Below are 21630 nucleotides of genomic sequence, written 5' to 3'. Positions count from 1 at the left end.
CTAATCTCCATCTTCGTGTTTGGGCTAAAGAAAATGCTAGATTTTTCGACACGTACCAATTGTCCTGATGCCGCAGAATATAAATCTAGCGCTGATTTCAAAGCTTCCGCATTCTGTCAGTTTGCTTTCATAAGTATCAAATAATCATCCGCAGTTAACTCTTCAACGGCCAGAGCCCAGACGCGCCGCGACATGTGAGAGTCAAATAGAGCATGCCTCCAAGTGTCCACCGCCGCGTTGCAAATAGTGCAGGCCGGGGAGTCAATCATTTTCCTATGATTTCGTACCTCCCCGGTTGGGATTGATGTCCTGGACAGGCGCCATGCGAACACCTTAATCTTAGCCGGAATATTCGCCTTCCAGAGTTTGCCACATGATCTCCTATCAGCCTCACAATCTGAGTGACCAGGCACATGCTCTAACCAATCAGTACGTTGTTGTTTCGTGGCTGATAATAGGCAACATGCAGACTGTACTGAGAATATGCCCTTCCTCTCGTAATGCCACGTGGGACGCGTCCTATACGCCGCTCTCTGTGGCAAAGTGGCGTCGTTTCGCATAGGCAGTCTCAGACTGGGCTGGCCCATGACTGCTAGCGAACTTGTACTGTAGTACAAAAAAATTCGTCTTGGCAGAGAATCGAACCTTGTACCTCATGCTACAGGCTAGCTACAGACCATTAGCTCAAAAAAAAAAAACTACAGACCAAGCGCTGCAACCGAAAGACCTAAAAGTGTTATAGACTAGTTAGCGGCGTCCGTTTTTAAGAATCAACACCACAGAGCATATCCGACTTATTTTCAGCATTTTGAATGATTTTTTTTAAAACGAGTGTATTCTCAAAGCAAATACTTTTCAAATTGGCGGATTGCTTTAAAAATACTGAATTATTTTCGAAAAGCTGGGACATTTTTCGAACTGACAAACAATTTTTTTTAAACCGGAACAATTTTTTAAATTCCAAAACAAAATTGGGTGAATGCGAAAATTCTTTAAACTCCCGACCAAAATTTGAAAACGCGGATAATTTTTTTAAACGGGAACATTTTTGGAAACTCAAAAAAAATGAAAACATGAACAATTTCTAAATTTTGTGAACAATTTTTTAAAACGGGAACATTACTAGAAATTCCGTACATCTTTTTAAAAGTTGTGAATTTTTTGAGCAGAAACATTGCGAATATTTTTCGAAAAAACAATTTTTTTCTAATATGCGAACATTTTTTGAGATTATGAAGAAAATATAAAAAAACTACATTCAATTTTTATCATCTTTTAAAAGCAAGAACATTTTTAAAAATTTATGAAAAGTTTTGAAAAATAAAAATAAATTTTTAAAACGACTTTTTAATACACGAACAAATTTTGTAAAATATGAAAAAAAAACTATGAACATAATTTGGAATCACAAACTATTTGAATTCTGATATTTTCGTAAAAGCATGAACATTTTTTTGAAATCTCCAAAGACTTTTTTAATGTGCGAACATCTTTTAAATCTGTGAACAATTTTGAAAAAAATGTTACTTTTTTTGGAACGATGAACAATCTTTGAAAAATTGAAACACATTTTGAAATTCTAAACAACTTTTGATAAAATTAGAAAAGAATTAACATTCCAAGCAATTTTTCAAAACACGAACAAAATCTGGAACTCAAAACTTTTTTAGAACACGAATAATTGGAACACATCGTGAAATGTTGAACAAATTTTGAAAAATGAGAAAAACAATTAGCATTCCGAACAAATTTTGAGAAGAAAAAATAACATTCCGAACAATTTTTTGAAAACACGAACAAAAAACTGTATTTTAAAACATTTTTTGAAATTTCTAAGCAATTTTAAATTTGTGAACAAAATATGAAATTCTAATCCTTTTGAATTTTGTACATTGTTGAAATTTGTAAACAAAATTTGAAAAAAGGAACATTTTCAAAATACCTGAACAAAGTTATGAAAAATGCAATTACTTTTGAAGGAAAAATAAATATGGAAAAAGAAGAAACGGAAAAAAGGAAAAGGAAAAGAAAAAAAATAGAAAGCCGAAAGAACCAGAAATGAAGCAATCAGTAGAAGGTTCCCGAAAACGGTTGAACGTACTGTTTAGATCTGGTAGTGGGCCGGCCCATGTTGGTCGATTGCCTGACAGTTTGCCGCAGCGAGCGGCGAATAGTATTTTCCATGCCACGCCCAGCTAAACAGAGGCAACTCTGCAGTGTTTCTGCTTCTGAACTTAACTTGCATCTGATCAGAGGCATATATATCGCTGCACCTGTTTGGGCTTGGGGCCCAACAGACCATTTGCTAGTATACGGACCAGGAGCCCAACCAAGGCCGCCGGCAGCGCAGCCTAAATTAAATAATTGGACGGGCGCTAGGGTTCTACCCTCTCATCTCTCCGCCCTCCTCGCGCCGCCGCCCCCGTCGTTGGAGCAGAAGCCGCCGCCTCCGTCGTCGTAGCAGAAGCAGGGATCCCCATCACCAACAGCCCAAGAAATTAAGGTTCCTATCCCCTCCCTCCCTACCCTAGGCCTCTTCACGCGTGGCTCTACGGATCTGTGAGCTTTCTCGTTTCGTTTTTGTGCTGGATTCAGTTGCTGTGATTGATTTCGTTGCTAGTATAGTTCCCGACATGTCTAGTTTGTGGCGTGTTAATTGATGATTCTGAGGGATGCTTGCTTCATTCCAATTTTAATGCCTAGTTTTTGTGCCGATATTGGTAGCTACTCTTCAGATCTCAAGTAAGCCTCCGGGTTCTTACTTGCAAAATCCTTGATACATATCCTTGTTCTTGCCCAAGATTTGTGTAGAGGAGGAATTTGGTGGACCTTATTGTGTGCAAAACAACATAGTTTAGTTGGAGCCATATTTGGGCCTTACTGGTTCTTGCTGAACATTTGTTCTACTTTCTAATGGTATAAATTTTTGTGGTGTATGATGTGTAGTGCTATTATGTTGGTAAAATAGAGAACCTAGATTTACACGCAGGGTCTATAAACCGGAAAGGAGGGAGTATATGACAGCCCATTTACTTGCAATGCAGGGGCTGTTAATTCTAGTTTTATTTTGGTCTACATTCATGGACATTTGCGTGCTCTCCTGTATGATCTCAAGTGCAATGGAAGTGTACGCTAGCTGTTCTGGCGGTGCTTCTGCTTTGCCTAGAACAGTGCATCAGTTCGTCGTTTCTGATGGTGCTCCTGCTTTGCCTATTTGAAAATGATATGTTTCTGAAACTATCTTGCATCTAAACAGAGGCAACTCTGCAGTGTTTCTGTTAATGAAACTTAACTTGCATCTATAAACAGAGGCAACTCTGCAGTGTATCTGAACCACATTTCAATAGTTTATTGTGGGCGTCCAGCTGGCTCAGAGCACCACTAGCAGAGCCTTCTTCTCACTGTTGCTGATCACTTCCCTTGAATGTTTTAGCACAGTGTTGGCTGCAGTCAGCTCATTCTTCAGCTTCCTGATCTTCAACGTATCCCTGGCCCTCGTTGTCCCTGATCTTCTCCTCGATCAGATTCAGATCCTCGTGGTCAGACTGAACTCCTGATGGTGCTAGAGCGCTGGATAATTGTTGCTGTAACGATGGAGCTGGCGGTTCTTGAACTGCCTCCCAGAACCAGTAGCATTTTCTGCAAACAAGTAGCTGTTTAGTCCAAAGTGTGGAAATAACTGTGGAAGCAGGAAACAAGTCACTCCCTGTGAGTGTTAATAACTGTCCTTCGTTCAAATTCGGTGTTTGGACCAGTAGATTTATCTGTTCTTTTACAGCGGTTTTAGATCAATAGCTTCTCTGGTTTCTGTTTTTGATGCAGTGTTTCTGCTTTGGGCGCACAGTAGTCATGTTCCAAATAGTAAGGAACGTTTGTGTGCTCTCTTGTATGTATGATCTATCTCAACTGCAATGGAGTTGTACACTAGCTGTTCTGGTGCTTTGCCTAGAACAGTCGATTAGTTATTTCTTTCTGATGGTTTTTTTCCTAATGCAATCCCTTGCGATGGTTTGTGCAGCATGGATACGCAGGTGAAGCTCGCAGTGGTGGTCAAGGTGATGGGCCGCACCGGGTCCAGGGGTCAGGTGACCCAGGTGAGAGTCAAGTTCCTGGATGACCAGAACCGTCTCATCATGAGGAACGTCAAGGGGCCTGTCCGGGAGGGCGACATCCTCACCCTGCTCGAGTCTGAGCGGGAGGCCAGGAGGCTGCGCTAAGCACTTTCTTTCTTCACATGTCTGTCTTTGGAAGTACTCCTGAAATGATGTGCTGTTGCCTTCTTACTCTACTGCTTTCGTCTTTTGCCTTGGCTATGGAGATGTAATGAGTTTCCTTCTGTTGCCTACATTAAAGTGCACTTGATGTTATTGTTGCACACCTCTGGGTAATGTGAATCGACTATATTGGATCCCATGATTTGAGTGCTGGTGGTATAAATCCGATCGCTTCTACTTGTTAAATCACCATGTGCTTGTAAGCACTCATATGAGATAACACTAGAACTATGATTAGTGTTTTGGTGTGCTGATGGACATGACACTTAATTCCTCTTTACATTCTTTGATCTTGCACCTAAGTCCTGTCGGTGAGGTCTTAGCGTTTGCTCTTTATAATAGCTCAGCTATGAGGACGGACGTTTGGCTTCAAACTTTTCGGTTTAAAAAAAATCTGAAAATATTTGTGCAAGTAAATATGGATGTTATGTGTATGTGTGTAAAATTTTAGGATGAAATATGTTGAAATGCGACCTATACAAAAAGACATTCATGGCCTGAAAGGATGAATAGTATGCTATTTTTAAAATAATACATTTTTTCATTAATTCAAGAAATAATATGTGGTTTTGAAATTTTTAAAAAATAATATACTGTCGGCGTAGGTGAAGCCGATTGAATCCAGTCGGACATGGCGAAACCGATTAGGATCCAGTCGGCATCGCCAAAGCCGATTAGGATCCAGTCGGCTTCACCTAAGCCGACGGTGTATTATTTTTGAATTTTTTTGGAACCACGTATTATTTCTTGAATTAATGAAAAAAATGTATTATCTAAAACAAAATTAGCAAATAGTATCATGTGTTCAAAAGCCTCGGATTTATCTTTTTGGTATCTTTTTTGCATAGCCCTCATTTCAAGTTCAACGTATTTTGCCCTGAATTATTTCTTTGAGAAGATTTTGCCCTGAAAATTTACATACATGTTGTTATGCCTTCATGCATATCTGTATTTCTTTTAGAGTTTTTTGAAACATAGAAAATATGAAATTTGATGAATTTTGAATTTTTCAAAACCGAGCTCCATGAGCTCCAAAGGTAATATTCGCTCAGCTATGAAAGATAAAGAAGGTTAAGGATTCTTGATGTTTGCAGCAGTGATATTGGTGATGAATATTATGGTTGACAACTCCTTAGTGATTGCCAGCCTTTCCGGCTCCCCGTGCCATCACATCACATAATAAAGAAATAAAGAAATTTATTGTTCCTTCTACGATATCGCATTCGAATATGAGGCCCTGTTTGGTTCATAAGTCCTAAGACTTTTTCTAGTCCCTAGTTCCTAAAAAGTCCCTCCTTGTTTGTTTCCAGGGACTAAAAAGTCCCTAGTCCCTTCCTAGAGGTTATTAAATAACCATGTTACCCCTAGTATACAGAAAAATAACAACCAAACAACACCATGGGCGGCGGGGCAATGGGTGCAGGGAGGGCATTGTTGGAAAAGTCACAAAAAGTCCCAAAAAAGACTCTCTTTGAGAGTCTTCTTCACTTAGTCCCAAAAAGCAATTTTTAGTCCTTAGTAGCCCCTCCTGTTTGGTTAAAAAGTCTCTAAGAGGGACTTTTCTAGTCCCTGCATCAAAGTCCCTGGAAACAAACACCCCCTGAGTGACAGCCATCGTCTTCTATAGTTTACAACTTACTAGCATCATGTTGACGAAGAATGGGGCATGCATTTCTTCAAATTACTTGCTTCATGTTTGATGATAGCTTGATGATATTAGATTCTTAGTTGCTCTTTGTATTTTTATCCTCCTTCTGTCTGGGTAAAGGTGTTGTTTACGCCGGCTGAAGAAATTGCAGAAAAGCTTTGTGAGTCAGTAGCAGCTAGCCCTTGAGGGTAAAATTCTCCTAAGGTTTGAGGGATCCTTGACATGTATATATCTCCTAATTCTCAGGTTTTACAGCATGCCCCTCTATAAATCACCGTACATTGTGCATTGACACTTCATTTGATGTTCACTACGTACTAAAGGCAACTAGGAGGAGGCTCTCTTTTTGACAGTTTAATTAACTTTGAGGCGATCCATTTGATCATATTATGAACTACTCCTATCACTCGGTGCTTATTAGTACTGCATTCGGCGCTCCGAGTATATGTTGGAAATATTAGCACTTTTCTGATTAGTTTAATCCACGAGTAAAGAGTGAGCATGTCAATCACGGTATGCAACTCATACCGACACCTAAGTACATCTATGAACACGTCATATATGGCTAGCACAAGAACGAGTAAATGAGGGATGACCAATTCATATCCTTCGGCGTCTTCCGTGGCCTTCTTCTTGGCTGCGGCGGCGTCTGCCATCAGGTTGATGCAGGGGAAGCAGAGGCAGACGGGGACGGATCGGAGCAGTAGCGTCGAGACACTCCTCAAAAACCTTATTGCCGTTCTCCCGAGCAGGATCTCAAATGACAGGGTTTCGAAGGCACCTGCTCTCAAGACCAACCATGCACGCGGTCATCGGGATGGGTCGCCGGAAGTAGCACAGCAAAAGAACCATTATAGGCCTGATCTCAGGCCCACGACCGAGTCCATTAATTAAGAATTTCTGACCGACAAAAATAAGGCTCTGCTTAGCTCACTCCCGCAACCCGTGGTGCACGCGCTCGTCGTGACGAGGCAGACGGCGGAGGAGGAGTGCACGTTTACTGCTCCTCTTCACAAGTTTCCAACGACATGTGGTAATATAAAGAGGTCTCACTCTCACTTCACTAGCAGTATGGTACTCTCTCTCTAAAGAAATATAATAGCATTTAGACGTTTGACTCTCGGCCTCCATGGAGGCCTTTAAAAAAAAAATCAAAATTCAAACTTTTTTGTTTTAAAAAAATATGAAAAAATCTGTGCAAAGGATGTTATGTGCATGTTTATAAAATTTTAGGATGAAATACGTTGAAATGCCTCCTTGATCGATTCCCCCTCTGACAGAGTACCGGAAAAGGCATCCAGATGGGATCGCGGAAGAACAGAAGTATGCGGCGGCGAAAAAAGTGTTTTAGATGGCTCTTTGGGGGTTTCTCAATATTTAAGAATTTATAGAAGTGGAATTAGGTCAGACAGAGCCTCGAGGGGCCCACAAGGTAATAGGGCGCGCGACCTGTAAAAAGACAAATTCATGGCCTAGGAGGATGGATAGTATCATGTACTAAAAATCCTCAGATTTGTCTTTTCTGCACAACCCTCATTTCAACGTATTTTGCCCTGAAATTTACACACATGTGTGTGATGCGTCCATGTACATCTGTATTTTTTTTAGAAATTTTTGAAACATAGAAAATATGAAATTTGATGAATTTTTCAAAACCAAGCTCCATGGAGCTCGGCCTCCAAAGGCAATATTCCATTTAGATCCCTAAAGTAATAATCTAAACGCTCTTATGTTTTCTTACAGAGGAAGTACTAAACTTTTCACCACTTGCCATGCATTTAAATGTGTCTTAGAGATTTACCAAGAATTATTATCTTATATGACTCCCGGGGCCGTCGCTCTTCTTCAATGCCCTGCTGCTCCCCGCTGCTCAGGACTGTGGACTGCCGGTCCGCCGCTGCTGCTCTAGCCGGGCGGCGCCGCCGGTCTACTCCGGCCACTGCTTGAATCCGGACTCCCCGTTTCCGTGACGCCGCTCTACTCACTGCCCGACTCCAGACTACGATTTAATTGATGTGTAGCCCATGTCTATGTATGATATGAAGAAAGTTTAACTGAACCTTGAACCAACTATTCAGTCATCGTTCCTGCCTAATTCTATATGTATCACCATTTCCTTCCTTTGTACAATTGTAGGTGGAGCAGAATCGCGATGGGAACATATTCTGTATGAAAGAAGTGAACAAGCAACTCAATGCATCCGCCTTATTCATTCTCCACCCGTAGGCTCTTGCAAAAGATGCATGGAAGCATATTAGTTCTATGTACCAGGGAAGCTCAATGATTTTTGCTGGAATTTTCCGAATGAACTTTTGAATGGGGTATTTTTATTAGTTTTAAGAAAACGACCAATATCACAGCCACCCATCCCCTAGACTATCAATATAAACCAACTCCACCCCCAGCCAGTCCAGCCAGAACACTACTTACCCTAGTCCCCCACAACCTACAACAAACCTAGAAGGATGGATCCTAGTCTAGGAGAGGTCGCTGATGAAGAGGAGGCAACCCTGGTGAGGACGCCCAGGCTGTCGGGCAGAGGCAACCGCCGCAGAGGTCTCATAGGGTTCCGGTGCTGATAGGCTACTCACTAGAGTACGGATGTCGTCTCTAACAAGGTCCCAGGATTCTGCACTGAAGAAAAGTATGAGCAGGTTTTTTCCAACGGCTGTAGTTGTACATTCAGTGAAATCATCCATTGGCCAAGGAGGCAAGCTACTCTTTCTCTGCATCCAGCTACCAGGCAGTGCTGGACCAATTCCATGTACCTTTGAGCTTGTCTATGTCAATTATCTCCGAATCAATATTTTGATGTGATCCGGAATAAATCAATGTGTTGTTTGTGCTCAGAAATGGATGAATGGGTTTCTTTGTGATCAGGAATGAATCATTTTTCTCTGAATCAATGTGTGTGATGTATTCTGGATCCATTTGTTGCTTTGTGGTTCCCGAAACTGTGAATCTTTTGGAATGTGTTGTTTATGTGTGAATCTTTTGGTCTTTCTACCCTCGGATGAAGAAAAACTAACAAGGCCAAGTCACAGTTTTCTTACATGACCAAATCTAACAAGATCAGAATTGAATGACACACCTCAGCGTTTTTGCATGCATGACCAAATTAGATTACTTCAGTTCTGAAGCAAATAACATCATGATTCCGAAGCAAATAAGAACATAATTCTCAAGCAAATCACAACATAATTAACAAGACCAAATCACACACTAACGAAATTACAGCATGACCAGATGACACAAATAGCTCAACATAACCACATCAAGTCACTCTAATTCATCACAACATGACAAGACCAAAAGAAATGGATGAGGTTGTTGCCTCCAATTCCAGTTCGGGGTTCTGGATGTGAAGGGGCGACACGGAGGTACAGAGAATATTGCAGCGCAGCAAATGTATTACTATGATAAAACAATAAAAAATGGAATTTCTAGAGAGCACGGGCTCGCCTGCTCCTGGAACGCGTGCAAATGGAGACGCGCGTGTGCGTGCATTGAATGCAAAATTGCATATGTATGGCTAAGCAAAGGATACACAGATAAACGGTAGCATACTGTCGCGGCGCCGTCTACACATGCAGCATTATGACGGTACCCATCTAGAGTTCTTGATAGAGTTATGTGTTGAATCTAGTGGCACCCTGCTTGCGCCAGTTTGCTGTGTCAGCTTGTCTCTTGTTTTGTACGATCCTCATCTAGTAGCTTCATGACAAAAAAAAAAAAACAAGAGAGAGGGATGATGATGTTAATTTGCCAGAATGCATGTTGAGGTAAAGTTGGCTGCAGGAAGGCAAAGTTGGCGCTACTGAGTTTGTTGAGGATGGAGCGGAGAGAAAAAAAAAACCAGTTACGCCAAGTTTTTTGTAATCATTTCAGAAAAATGAGTAATATTCGTTTTTGATAAAATGTAGTTTCCTATGGAAACTGAATTTTCTTATCCATGTTTTTGTTGGAGGGGCCAAACATGATTTTAGTTTGTTAGACTGTTAGATAGGTTTACGGAAAACTAGTTCAGCTAAACAAGCGTATCCAAACAAGGCTTGGTTGTTAAAACAGCTTGTTGCATGTCTGGCAGCTGGGCCCCACTGGTCAACCTAGATGTTAGATGGACATAAACAACTGTGGTAGCCATTCCCGGCCTCCGAGCTTGCATGGGTTGTGATTAATAAAAATAACAAAGAAACCCAAAATGCAGTCAACACGAGAGCAGATGTATAGTTTCCTAAAAAAAGAGCAGACGTTTGGATGCCCAGAGATCATGTTTTCTGGCAACACATAACAATTTGGAACAGAAACCACCGCTTTATTGATATTATACAGGTAGAAAGCATGTTAAGAGCAACCAAAGTAGACCCATGCGCACGGATTTAGTTTGTGATCTCCCCTGATAAACATGTACTTAGTGACCGGTCTGCATGCTTGCGCGTTGGTGCCTCAACGTCCGTCACCTGCACTATACAAATGATGTCTCTTCCCGTCAGTGCCAACCATTAAATAACCTGTCGTTTACCGAGCTGGAATACAGCATGCGTTGTATATCCCAACGAGGGCCGACGCCTACAGATAACGTGAGCATGCGAGGGGGTGGGGGCTATGGCCCCCCTATTCTTCATTTTCTCCCCCTACTCATTATGTTCTTCTATTCTTCTTTTAGTGAAAACAACAATGAGGCGTAGTGGATGACTCGCATAACAAAGCATAGATGGTTAGGCAACAGTCTTGCGAGCAAACTTCTGCTCCAGGGTAGCGGTGAACGTGCGTTGACAGCCTGTTCGCGACGCCGACGAGGAGGAGGAGGGCATAGAGGCCGGGTCCCATCACAACTCTCTGTGACTCCCACTAGATTTCATCCTCCGCAGCTAGCTATATTGTGGGACTCCGACTCAGAGGAACCGGTTTACCTTGTGCTGCCAACCCAGAGATCATGTCTTCTGACAACAGATAACAATTTGGAACAAAAACAACCGCTTTATTGATATTATACAGGTACAAAGGTTTGGCGGTTACATAAGAGAGCGAGGCCACATTAAGTGCGGCAACAATATGTACATTGGGTTTTATTTTTGGTACAAGGTGCCAAATTGATGTAGTTCTATAGGATTTCAGGATGGGTGTATCACACCCATTATTCTGATTGCATTCAGTTGTAAAAGCCATGGCCTATGTTTATTGTGATCAAATTGCGCACGTGTAGTGTGTCACTTGTCAGCACCTGAGAAGGTGAAGAGTGACGTTTGCAATGGGTAACCCTTAACTAGTGATTTCCTATGTATAGCGATAGATATCCGTCCAATCGCCCGTTCATCGTCCAAGTCAGGCTGGCCCATTAAGAGGCAAATGGGAGTGATTAGCTGGTTCGACGTTGAATCTTTTAGACGGTTTGGGGCCCATGCCGGTTTTATCGGTTGAATCTTCTAGACGGTTCCTGCCCGTTTTTTTTTCATTTCTTTACTGGTTCTTTTTGTGGTTTCAATTTTTTATTTTCTTTGATTTATTTGTTGTTTTTTCTTTTTTGGGTTCTTTTTTGACAAATATTTTAAAAATTCAATTTTTTTCGAAAGATCCAAAAATTGTTCGAGAAAATGTCAGAAAATTTTTATTTTTCACATTTTTTTAAAATATCCAAATTGTTTGCTTTCCCACAAATCTTTGGGTTAAAAAACTTGACTTTGTTTATTTCAAAATATTAAGTTTTTTTAAATTACTTGAAATTTCAGTAATAATTTACAATTTAAAAAAATGGTCATGTTTCATCAAAAAAGTGTTTGAATTTCCAAAAAAGGTTCGGAATTTGCAAAATTTTCCTCACAATTTAAAAGTATTTTAGAAAATTAAATTTGTTTTCACACATTTACAGAATTTGTTTGCATACATTTTGTGATTTCATGGACAGTTTTCATATCCATGGAATTTTTTTGGATCCATGAACATTTTCCAAATTTCTGATTAGCTTTTAGTTTTCATGAACATTTTTTGAAATCCGCAAACAATTTTAGATTTTTTAAGAAATATTTTGAATACATGAACATTTTTTTTTTCAAATCTGCGATCAATGTTTGAATTCATGATTTTTTAAAGTTCTCAGAAAAATAGAATTCGTGAACAATATTTTGAATTCGTGTGCAATTTTTTAATTTGTGAATATTTGTTTACCAAATTCATGATTTTTAAATAGATGAAAGCGAAACGACTCGAAAAAAGGCTGATGTACGCTCGCTTGCTGGAGACGCGCGCTCTGGTTTAGGCCCATTAGCACACGGGCGACACGAGGCCGATCTTGTGCAAGGCCGCCGGCAGCGTATAAATAAGAATTGGACGAGCGCTAGGGTTTTTCCCTGAATTATTTCCTCCCTCCCCGCGCCGCCGCCTCCGTCCGTTGTAGCAGAAGCAGCTTGCGCCGCCGCCGCCGCCGCCGTCGTAGCAGAAGCAGCGATCCCCATCGCCAACAGCCCAAGAAAGGTTCCCCTCCATCCCTCCCTCCCTCCTCTACGCCCCATCACGCGTGGCTCTACGGATCGGTGATCTTTATCGTTTCGTTTTTGTGCTGGATCGATTTAGTTGCTGTGATTGATTTCGTTGATAGTTTAGTTCCCGATATCTCTAGTCTGGTAGCTACTCTTTGGATCTCAAGTTAGCCTCGGGTTCTTGCTTGCGGGATCGTTGATATATACTACTATATGCTGGTCCTTGCTGAAGATTTGTATAGAGGAGGAATTGAAACATACTGTCTTTAAATAAAAGATAATATGGTTGGAGCCAGAGCCCTATTTGGACCTTATTTCATTTGTGTGCTCTCCTGTACAATCTCAAGTGTGATGGAATTGTACACTAGCTGTTCCGGCGGTGCTTCTGCTTTTCCTAGAACTGTTAGTGCATTTGAATGGTGCATTAGTTCGTTGTTTCTGATGGTGCTTCTGCTTTGCCTATTGGAAAATGATATGTTTCTGAAACTTAAACTTGCATCTAAACAGAGGCAACTCTGCAGTGCTTCTGTTTCTGAACTTAACTTTCATCTAAACTGAGGCAACTCTGCTGTGTTTCTGAATCACATTTCGGTAAGTAAGATTAAATGATATGCGGTAACAAATGCACCAAAAGATCCGGCAGGGTCATTGCTGTAGACTGTAGTGGCATGGAAATTTACACCACATGGCTTGTTGACACTTCAAACAACAATACATCAGGCATTAGGGATGCCTGAAAACTTCATGAGAGTTTTAATTTGCATACTAGCTAACAAAAAGGTTTACGCCAACCATAATCATACTGTATACTGTAGAGTATAACAGCGAAACCATAATCATACTGTAGACTGAAGAGGCTCAGCAACATAGTGACCTGACTGATGAGTCATTCTAGTTTATTGTATGTGTCCAGCTGGCTCAGAGCACCATCTAGCAGAGCCTTCTTACTGTTGCTGATCACTTCCCTGATTGTTTAAGCTCAGTCTTGGCTGCAGTCAGCTCATTCTTCAGCTTCTGTTTTTCATGTATTCTGGCAACACACAGTAGACATGTTCCTGTATGATCTATCTCAAGTGCAATGAAATTGTATGTACACTAGGTGTTCTGCGCGAAAGTGCATTTGAATTTTAGTTGTTTCTGATGGTTTTTGCCTAATGCAATCAATCCTTTGCGATGGTTTTTGCAGCATGGATACCCAGGTGAAGCTTGCGGTCGTGGTCAAGGTGATGGGCCGCACGGGGTCGAGGGGTCAGGTGACCCAGGTGAGAGTCAAGTTCCTGGATGACCAGAACCGTCTCATCATGAGGAACGTCAAGGGCCCCGTCCGTGAGGGCGACATCCTCACCCTGCTCGAGTCTGAGCGGGAGGCCAGGAGGCTGCGCTAAGAAATTTCTTCCTTCATACCTGTCTGTCTTGGGACGAAGAATGATGTACTGTTGCCTTCTTAGTCTACTGCTTTCGTTCTTTGCCTAGCTATGTGGAGGTGTAGTGAGTTTTGTTCTGTTGCCTAAATTAAAGTGCACTTGATGTTATGAGACTTGATCATTGTCGCACCTCTTGGTAATGTGAATCGTGAATCGTCTATATTGGATCCTATATGATTTGAAATCATCATGTGCCTGTGGTGGTTTCTGGTTCTTTGCGTGTTATTTTTACCGGAACCAAACTTGTGGGAGGTTTCAGGAGAGTTTGGACATTTTACATGTCTGGCAGCACAGTTATCCTGCAGATGCTGTTTTACCCTCAATTATTTCCGCCCTCCTTGCTACGCCTCTTCGGATATGTGGGCTTTATCGTTTCGATTTTGTGCTGGATTTAGTTGTTGTGATTGATTTCATTGGGGCCTGTTTCTTTTTCCAATTTTAGTGCCTAGTTTTGTTGCTGAAGATTTGTATAGAGGAGGAATTGGACCTTATTGTGTGTAATTTAGAGGAGAAATTTGAGTGCTTTAATTGTATAACGTGCTGTTTGAGTTGTTCTCAGCTCCCAGCTAGTTTGATACTCGTGTTATCAAGTCTGAACTAGTGAACGTATACAGAGGAAAATGATACGTTTCTGAATCTTAACTTGCATCTAAACAGAGGCACTCTGCAGTGTTTCTGAATCACATTTCAGTAAGTAAAATTAAATGAAATGCAGTAACAAATGCACGAAAAGATCCGGCAGGGTCACTTCTGTAAACTGTTGTGGTATTCAAATTTGCACCACATGGCTTGTTGACAGTTCAAACAACAATACATCAGGCCTTAGAGATGAGTGGAATTTTGATGGAAGTTCTAATTTGCATACTAACTAAGAAAAATGATGTACTGTTGCCTTCTTAGTCTACTGCTTTTGTTCTTTGCCTAGCCATGCGGAGATGTGATGAGTTTTCTTCTGTTGCCTAAACTAAAGTGCACTTGATGTTGTGAGACTTGATCATTGTTGCATACCTCTGGGTAATGTGAATCCACTATATTGGATCCTACTCTCTCCGTCCCAAAATAAGTGTCTCAACTTTATACTTCTAACTTATAAAATTGTACTAAGCTTGAGACAATTATTTTGGGACGGAGGGAGTATGATTTAAAATCATCATGTGCTTGTGGTGGGTTCTGGTTCTTGCGTGTTTTTTTTTACCGGAACCAAAGTTATGGGAGGTTTCATGGAGTCAGGATGTCCGACAATCGGACTCCGACACCCTTGCCTGGCCAAGAACCCAGAAACCCCCCCCCCCCCCCCCTCCGCCCCTCGAATATGTTTACCGTCGAACACCGCCGCCGCTTATGGACCACCTTTGTCGCTGCCCAGCCCTTGCCAGACATCTGCTGCTCCACCGAAGCGCCTTGGACTACGCCGCCGTTTTAGCCGCAGCTCAGGTATCCTCTGACCTTGCCACTGATAGCCATTTCTGCAGTAGTGCCTCTCACTAAATTCGAAATTAGTTTTACTAAAGCACATAAAGATGTGTCATAAGTATTGCACATCTAAGTCATATGCCATTGATCTTACGCGGAGATTTGTGTAGATATTTTCATTTTTTCTTTTCCTTTTTATGCGTGATTGAGTCATTTAGATGTACCCTACACACACCTACCCATGTGAAATTATGTTAATATTTTTTTGCGGGAAAAACTTTCGATCTATTTGTCTTTAATCATGATAGTACAACGAACACTAGAAATCATGTTAATTGTCATGAGTTGTCTCGCACGCCGGTTTCAAAATAATTAAGTGGAAAGGGAATTAGCGTCTAGCACTACGGACACGATATGGATAGGGCATCGGGTATCCCCTAAGAGCTAAGCTTCGATCACATGAAACATGTGGTAAGCAATCCAAACAATTAAAAAAAAAGAGCTAAGCTTGGACCTTGCATTGAACATCGTGACGACTTACAACTTCCACGTATATAATGTTTCGAAACCCTACGCAGACAACTCGGAGGCACATCCTGATATCGATCGACCGAAGACACCGCGACGGCCATGGCAGCCTCCCTCCCGGACGACGTCCTCCACGACATCCTGCTCCGCCTGAACGACGCGGCCACGCTCTTCCGATGTGCCGCTGCGTGCTGGCGGTGGCGCGGCCTCGTCATCGACCCTACCTTCCTCCGCCGCCGGTGGCAGGAGAACGCGTGCCCCTCCCTCGCCGGCTTCTTAATCAAGAACCCAGGCCGTGACCAAGGGACCAAGGTGCTCGTCCCGACGCCAGGGTCGGCGTTGGGCCGTCGGTGCCGCACCCTCGGCTCCTTCTTGCCCACCGTGCCCCACTCGGTGCCGCTGGCCTCGCGCCGTGGCCTCCTCCTCGTGCGCCTCGTCCCACCCCGGGAGGCGGACCTGGATCAGACGGTCCTTCATCTGGCCGTGTGCAACCTGCTCCTCGGCACATGTGACACGCTGCCTCCTCTAGTGTGCAGCTCCGTCGGCTACAATGACTATGGGTGTCACTGTTGTGCCGTTCTATCCGGTGATGACTGTCGCTCCAGCGACGACGAACAGCCACCGGGCAACTCGTCCTTCTACAAAGTGCTAATCGTCACGGCAGGCCACGAGAGCCAGCTTAGGTTGGATGTCCACACCTTCTCGTCCAACATACCGAGCTGGAGTTCAAACTTGAAAGCGATCCCGTGCAACTATGAGTTCCAATACAAAGGGGTCATTCTGTCAAACCGATGCCGTGGTGTGCCGCGGCACCGCGTGCTGGCTATTTCGTGATGACGTGATACGGTCTTTTCACCTTGTTAAACTGAATGGCCAGAGCGGCCATCTCACATGCTTGTGGCTCCCTGCCCCAAGGGTGCGTGACCGAGATCACCGTCCATGCCTTAGCCTGGCCAGCGATGGCACGCTCTCGATGCTGCAGATGCAAGAGACAGGTTCCCAGCTAGAGATATGGAGACAAAAAGAGGACCAACCAAGGAGAACTGATGTCTCAGAGTGGCTCTGCACTCAGACGACCGAGTTAATACAACCCAAGACAAACAAGACCCAAGGAAAAGACATGCTTTACATACTAGGAGAGAAGTGTGGCAAATTGTCAAGGAAAAGACATTTCTCAAGGAAACTCGCCTTTTTTTTTACCTTAGGTATCCACTTCTGAAACGTTCGCATGAGCATCGCCTTGTATTAGGACTGAAAGATATACGTTAAAAAAAGATAAAAAAAGATATATCATAGTTCATATTCTCTTCCCGACATTTATAATCATAGGGAGTTAGGGACATCGGGTTCTATTTCTGGTACAAGGTGCCAAATTGATGTACTTCTATAGGATTTCAGGATGGGTGTATCACACCCCTTGTTCTGATTGCATTCAGCTGTAAATGTCATGGCCTATGTTTATTGTGATCAAATGGTACACATGTAGTGTGTCACTTGTCAGCAACTGAGAAGGTGGAGAGTGACATTTGCAATAGGTAACCCTTAACTAGTGATTTCCTATGTATAGTGATAGATATCCGTCCAATCGCCCGTTCATCGTCCAAGTCAGGCTGGCCAATTAAGAGGCAAATGGGAGTGATTAGCTGGTTCGACGTTGAATCTTTTAGTCACGTTTCTTCAAAAAGTGTGCGCATTTTCCAAAAATGTTCGCAATTAGCAAAATGTACTCACGATTTTTTTAAAATTAAAATAAAAAAATGACATTTTACAAAATGTGTTTGCATACATTTTTTGATTTCGTGAACATTTTTCATATCTATGGACTTAGTTTGGTCCACGAACATTTTCCAAACTTGCGAGTAGCTTTTGGTTTTCATGAAGATTTTTTTCAAAATCTGCAAACAATTTTAGATTTTTAGAAGGAGAAGAGGCAGATGCAAGAAGGAGAAGGCGACGCATGGGAAGAGGCAGTAGGAAGGTTGAAGATAGAGGAAAGTAGATGACCGTCTGCACCGCATAGAGATAATTGATGTTAGTACTGTGTGTTTTTATGTCAAACTAGCGGAGTGGCCTGCACAATTGCGCAGGCAAAACTTTTATGTTCTGTCGTGCTATGTGTTGAAATCTTTGTAAAAGATCATCTAAAAGTTTGTACTTTATAAAATGGGTCCCTAGCCATCTTTTGCATAATTTTTGTCAACATTGGACAATATATGATTGTTTTATAAATCCAATTAATTGTTAGATAAGACCAACATTTTGATAGATCAGGAGATATATATGTATGCTCAACAATTTGACTAACTCCACGGGAATACGGTAAATAGTAACATAAACATTTTTTTGTGAGGAAAAAGGGAGTTTTATTCCATGGTAATATGTTTACAATCTGCTAATACAAGGTCATGAATAAAAGGAGGAGCATATTGCAACCAACAGGTGGTGCTATGTTCCATCCGAGCATAATTAGCTAGACTATGTGAAACCATATTTTGTGATCTTGCAATCTTTACTGGAAAAAACTCCCGCGGTACCATCAAAGCTTTGATTTCCTTCACTAAGTTGGCGTATGAAGATCTGGCGAGTGACTCATCACGTAGGGTGGAAAGGGCACCGTCAGGTCAGATTGCATGATGACCGGAAGGGACGACCACTGGAGAGCTAGTGACATCCCTTTTGTTATTGCATGTATCGGAAGGAGTATTATTTTTAGGGTATTATACTGCTTGACTAACGTCGTCCCGACCCGCTCCCGCGAGCGGGAGGGGCGAACCCTAACGCGCCGCCGCCTCCCTCCTACTCGCGCCCCCCACCCCTCGCCGCCGCCGGCGCGCGCCGCTGGGCAAAGCCCGGTCGGCGTAGGCGGCGGCGGGGATCTCTCCTTCCTCGGTGGTCCCTGCAGCGTGGGATGTGGTGACCATTCTCGGGACGCGGCGCTTGCGCGGGGCGCGGCGGCGGCGCTGCGGACGGTCGTGCAGTGGCGCGGGCGGCCGTGGGCGCTGTGGCGGCTGTGCTGACCCGGCCTGTCGTGGAGCGGCGGGGCGGCGAGCGACAGATGCGGGGGTCTTCGGACGGCGGCGGCGGGCAGATCTGGTGGCGGCGGCGGCTGCGATGTGGCTGGGCGCAGGTGGCGGGGGGCTTGGCCTGGGTCGTGCGCGGCCGTCCTTGCCGTGGTGCGGCCATGGCGGCGGTTCCTCGCTGGATGTTGGTGGCCATGGTGATGTTCGTCCTCGACCCCGATCTACTCCGATCTGCAGTGGCTCCGGTCCTTGGTGGCTTCGGTCACCGTTCTGGGTGCTGGCCTTGCAAATCCGGTGGCTGGAAGTGGTCTGGGGGAATCTCTTGGCCGGCATGGCGGCCACTCCGATGGCAGTGCCTTTGGGTGTTGCTTCCCTCGTTGGAGGCTTTGGAGAGGACCTCCTTCCTTCCACCTCTCCCAGGAGCTCAGGTGAAAACCTCAGCACCCCTTGTTCCAAGCGACGACGACACCACGGTGGCGTGCTCCTTCCTGAAGGCGTTGCTCGGGGGCTGCTCAAGCGGAGGTGGAGGTGGCGACGGTTCAGTGTCGACACATGCATTCTGGTCAGCTTCATCTTCGAGGTTGCGGCGACGTAGGCGATGCTCGTCTGGTGGAGCAACTGCCGATGGTCGAGGCATCGTCGACAGTTTGCGCCATCAGGCTCGGGATGCTCTGGGGGAAACCCTAGATCTGGGTCTTCCGGATCGGATGATGATGGCGTTCTATCGCTTTCCCTCCTGGGGGCATCGTTTTGGAGCAAGTGCTGGCTGGAGGGATGGTGGAGCGGTGCTTCATCCCGCACATTGATGGCGGCGGATTCGGCGGCATGGCGCTGTGGAGGCTCGGCGTCCGATGTACGGAGATGGGCTCGCGCAAGAGGAGATTGATGTCTGGCGTCATGGTGACGTCGATGGCAGAGTGGTCAGACAAGGTAGAAGCCTCAATATGTTCTGAAGACAGACCCGTGGAAGATGGCGGCGACGACACACGAGTGCGTCTGACCGGATTGTGCCCCAGACCCGGTATGTGGCTCGGCTGGGGCTTCCGAATGAGTGGTTCGGCTTCCGGCTTTTGATGTTAGGCTTAGGTAAGTGGTCTGGGTAGTGGCCCAACTAGCACCCCTTCATCATTTTGGATAGGAGTAGCGGCATATGTTGAAGATGGTGGATTCAGGCACATTGTTGTTATATTTTGTAAGGTCCTCGAGAATAATCAATAAAGTGGCCGTATGCATCTTCCAGATGCAGAGGCCGGGGTCATCCTCCTTTTCTAAAAAAAATCTGCAGTGCGAGAAGAATCCATCCACTGATAATGCTAGTCTGTCCGTTGGCGGCGGCTCCCAAGTTGGCACCGGAAGTCGCACCACCGAATTCTGAACTGTAGGGAACGTCTCTATCGGGGACTTCCCTTTCAAAATTTGCTCAATGGACTGATGCCTCACTCCCCGAAATGAATCCAAATATCTACAGAGAGCTTTTTTGGAAACATTTCGTAGGAGGAATAAGTTTACCGTGCACCAAATCATTCCGGAGGCTCCAGATCCTCCACATTAGCATAATGATTATATCCTGAGTAGCTTAAGTAGCTACTCGTCGCTAGTAACATAAACATTGATGCTCATGCATTACGAATATGCTTACTAAACAGCAATCATGGGCAAAACTTATTCTAGTAAGAAACTATTTCCTTCCTGCAAGAATAATTTCCGCCATTGTCTATCTATTTCACATCTACTACCTTTGACCCCACAAATACTTCGACCAATGAAATCATTATTACAATAAGATGTTATTATCCGTTACCTTGCTATATGCCCAGTTTTTTTTGCCTATCTGCCACTGTTCATGTAAAGTAAAATATTCAGATTTTGGCATCTAACATAGATTTATTATTAATAATGAATCCAAATCGGATTATATCTTTTCCTATATATGAGCATGAAGGTAGGGTACCCGACCCTTTGGGTAGTTTCTTTCCCTCGGTTGCTTGCAACTCCCTTCGTGTACTGAGATATTAGGGCATCTCCAACGCTGATCCGCAAATTAGCTCCGGCATCCTACCATAGATGATTAATCGAGGTACACATTCATATGCATGAGTTGGATGCATTGCATCTAGCACGGCAGTACAACTTGTTGCCAATTGATTTGAGGCAGGCAGCCGCCATTACGTGACTACCTTGTGCATGCGCAGAAGCTTCCAGGCTGCAACGGGCGGGTAGATCAATGGATTAAGAAAGGTCGATCTAGCAGACGGTCGACCCATCCAACACAGACGTCTATGATGCCCTTGACCTATGAGTACGTAGCTACGACTGTCTATTCCCGACCGGTGCCTGCTGCAGTGCTGCTGAACTAGTGTAGAAAAAAGGGTGGTGGTTGTAGCTGATGAGGATTATGAATTTAAGTCAGGACGTGCACCTACTCTTGCTATAGTAGGGAGAAGCGAAGGTTCATATAAAATACATCGACCCAGCAACCAGGAGAATAGGGTGTCTGTACGTGTTAAAGTTTCTCGTGATCAAAACAAAGTTGCACATTGCTTAGCAAATTATGATAGATTTGGGGATAGCACTGCGTGCTGGCTTAACCAATCCCCTCCTTTTATTTCAGAACTTGTTGCTAAGGATTGTAATTCTGTGAGTTTGGAAAAAAAAACACCCTATTTCCACCGCAAAAAAAAAAAACCATGCATCCCGGCCGATTCACACTTGGATTTTGGATCATATTGGCCGGCGGCAGCGGGTGTAGAGTCCAGCAGGGCGACGGTCCATCGACCGATGGAGGACACACGTGTAAAAAGCTAACGATGAAAGGTCATTAAAGGTACGTACGTACGCGGCCAAATT

The 21630-nt window shown here is 43.7% G+C and overlaps 2 protein-coding genes across 2 annotated transcripts; both read left to right on the top strand.

The window, feature by feature from the left end:
- The first annotated feature begins 2482 nt into the window (after nucleotides 1-2482).
- On the top strand, nucleotides 2483-4411 carry LOC109766775 (small ribosomal subunit protein eS28). The gene is made up of 2 exons (XM_020325561.4): nucleotides 2483-2503; nucleotides 4019-4411. Exon 2 carries the CDS (start codon nucleotides 4020-4022, stop codon nucleotides 4215-4217), a length of 198 nt encoding a protein of 65 aa, XP_020181150.1. The 5' UTR covers nucleotides 2483-2503; nucleotide 4019; the 3' UTR covers nucleotides 4218-4411.
- A 9173-nt stretch (nucleotides 4412-13584) lies between these two features.
- LOC109766774 (small ribosomal subunit protein eS28) lies at nucleotides 13585-14006 on the top strand. The gene has a single exon (XM_020325560.3). It carries the CDS (start codon nucleotides 13586-13588, stop codon nucleotides 13781-13783), a length of 198 nt encoding a protein of 65 aa, XP_020181149.1. The 5' UTR covers nucleotide 13585; the 3' UTR covers nucleotides 13784-14006.
- Nucleotides 14007-21630: the final 7624 nt, after the last annotated feature.

The sequence above is a fragment of the Aegilops tauschii genome, chromosome 3, assembly GCF_002575655.3.
Source record: "Aegilops tauschii subsp. strangulata cultivar AL8/78 chromosome 3, Aet v6.0, whole genome shotgun sequence".
Lineage (NCBI taxonomy): Eukaryota > Viridiplantae > Streptophyta > Magnoliopsida > Poales > Poaceae > Aegilops > Aegilops tauschii.
The sequence above is the reverse complement of the archived record's forward strand: the minus strand, read 5'-3'. Positions and strand labels throughout refer to the sequence as shown.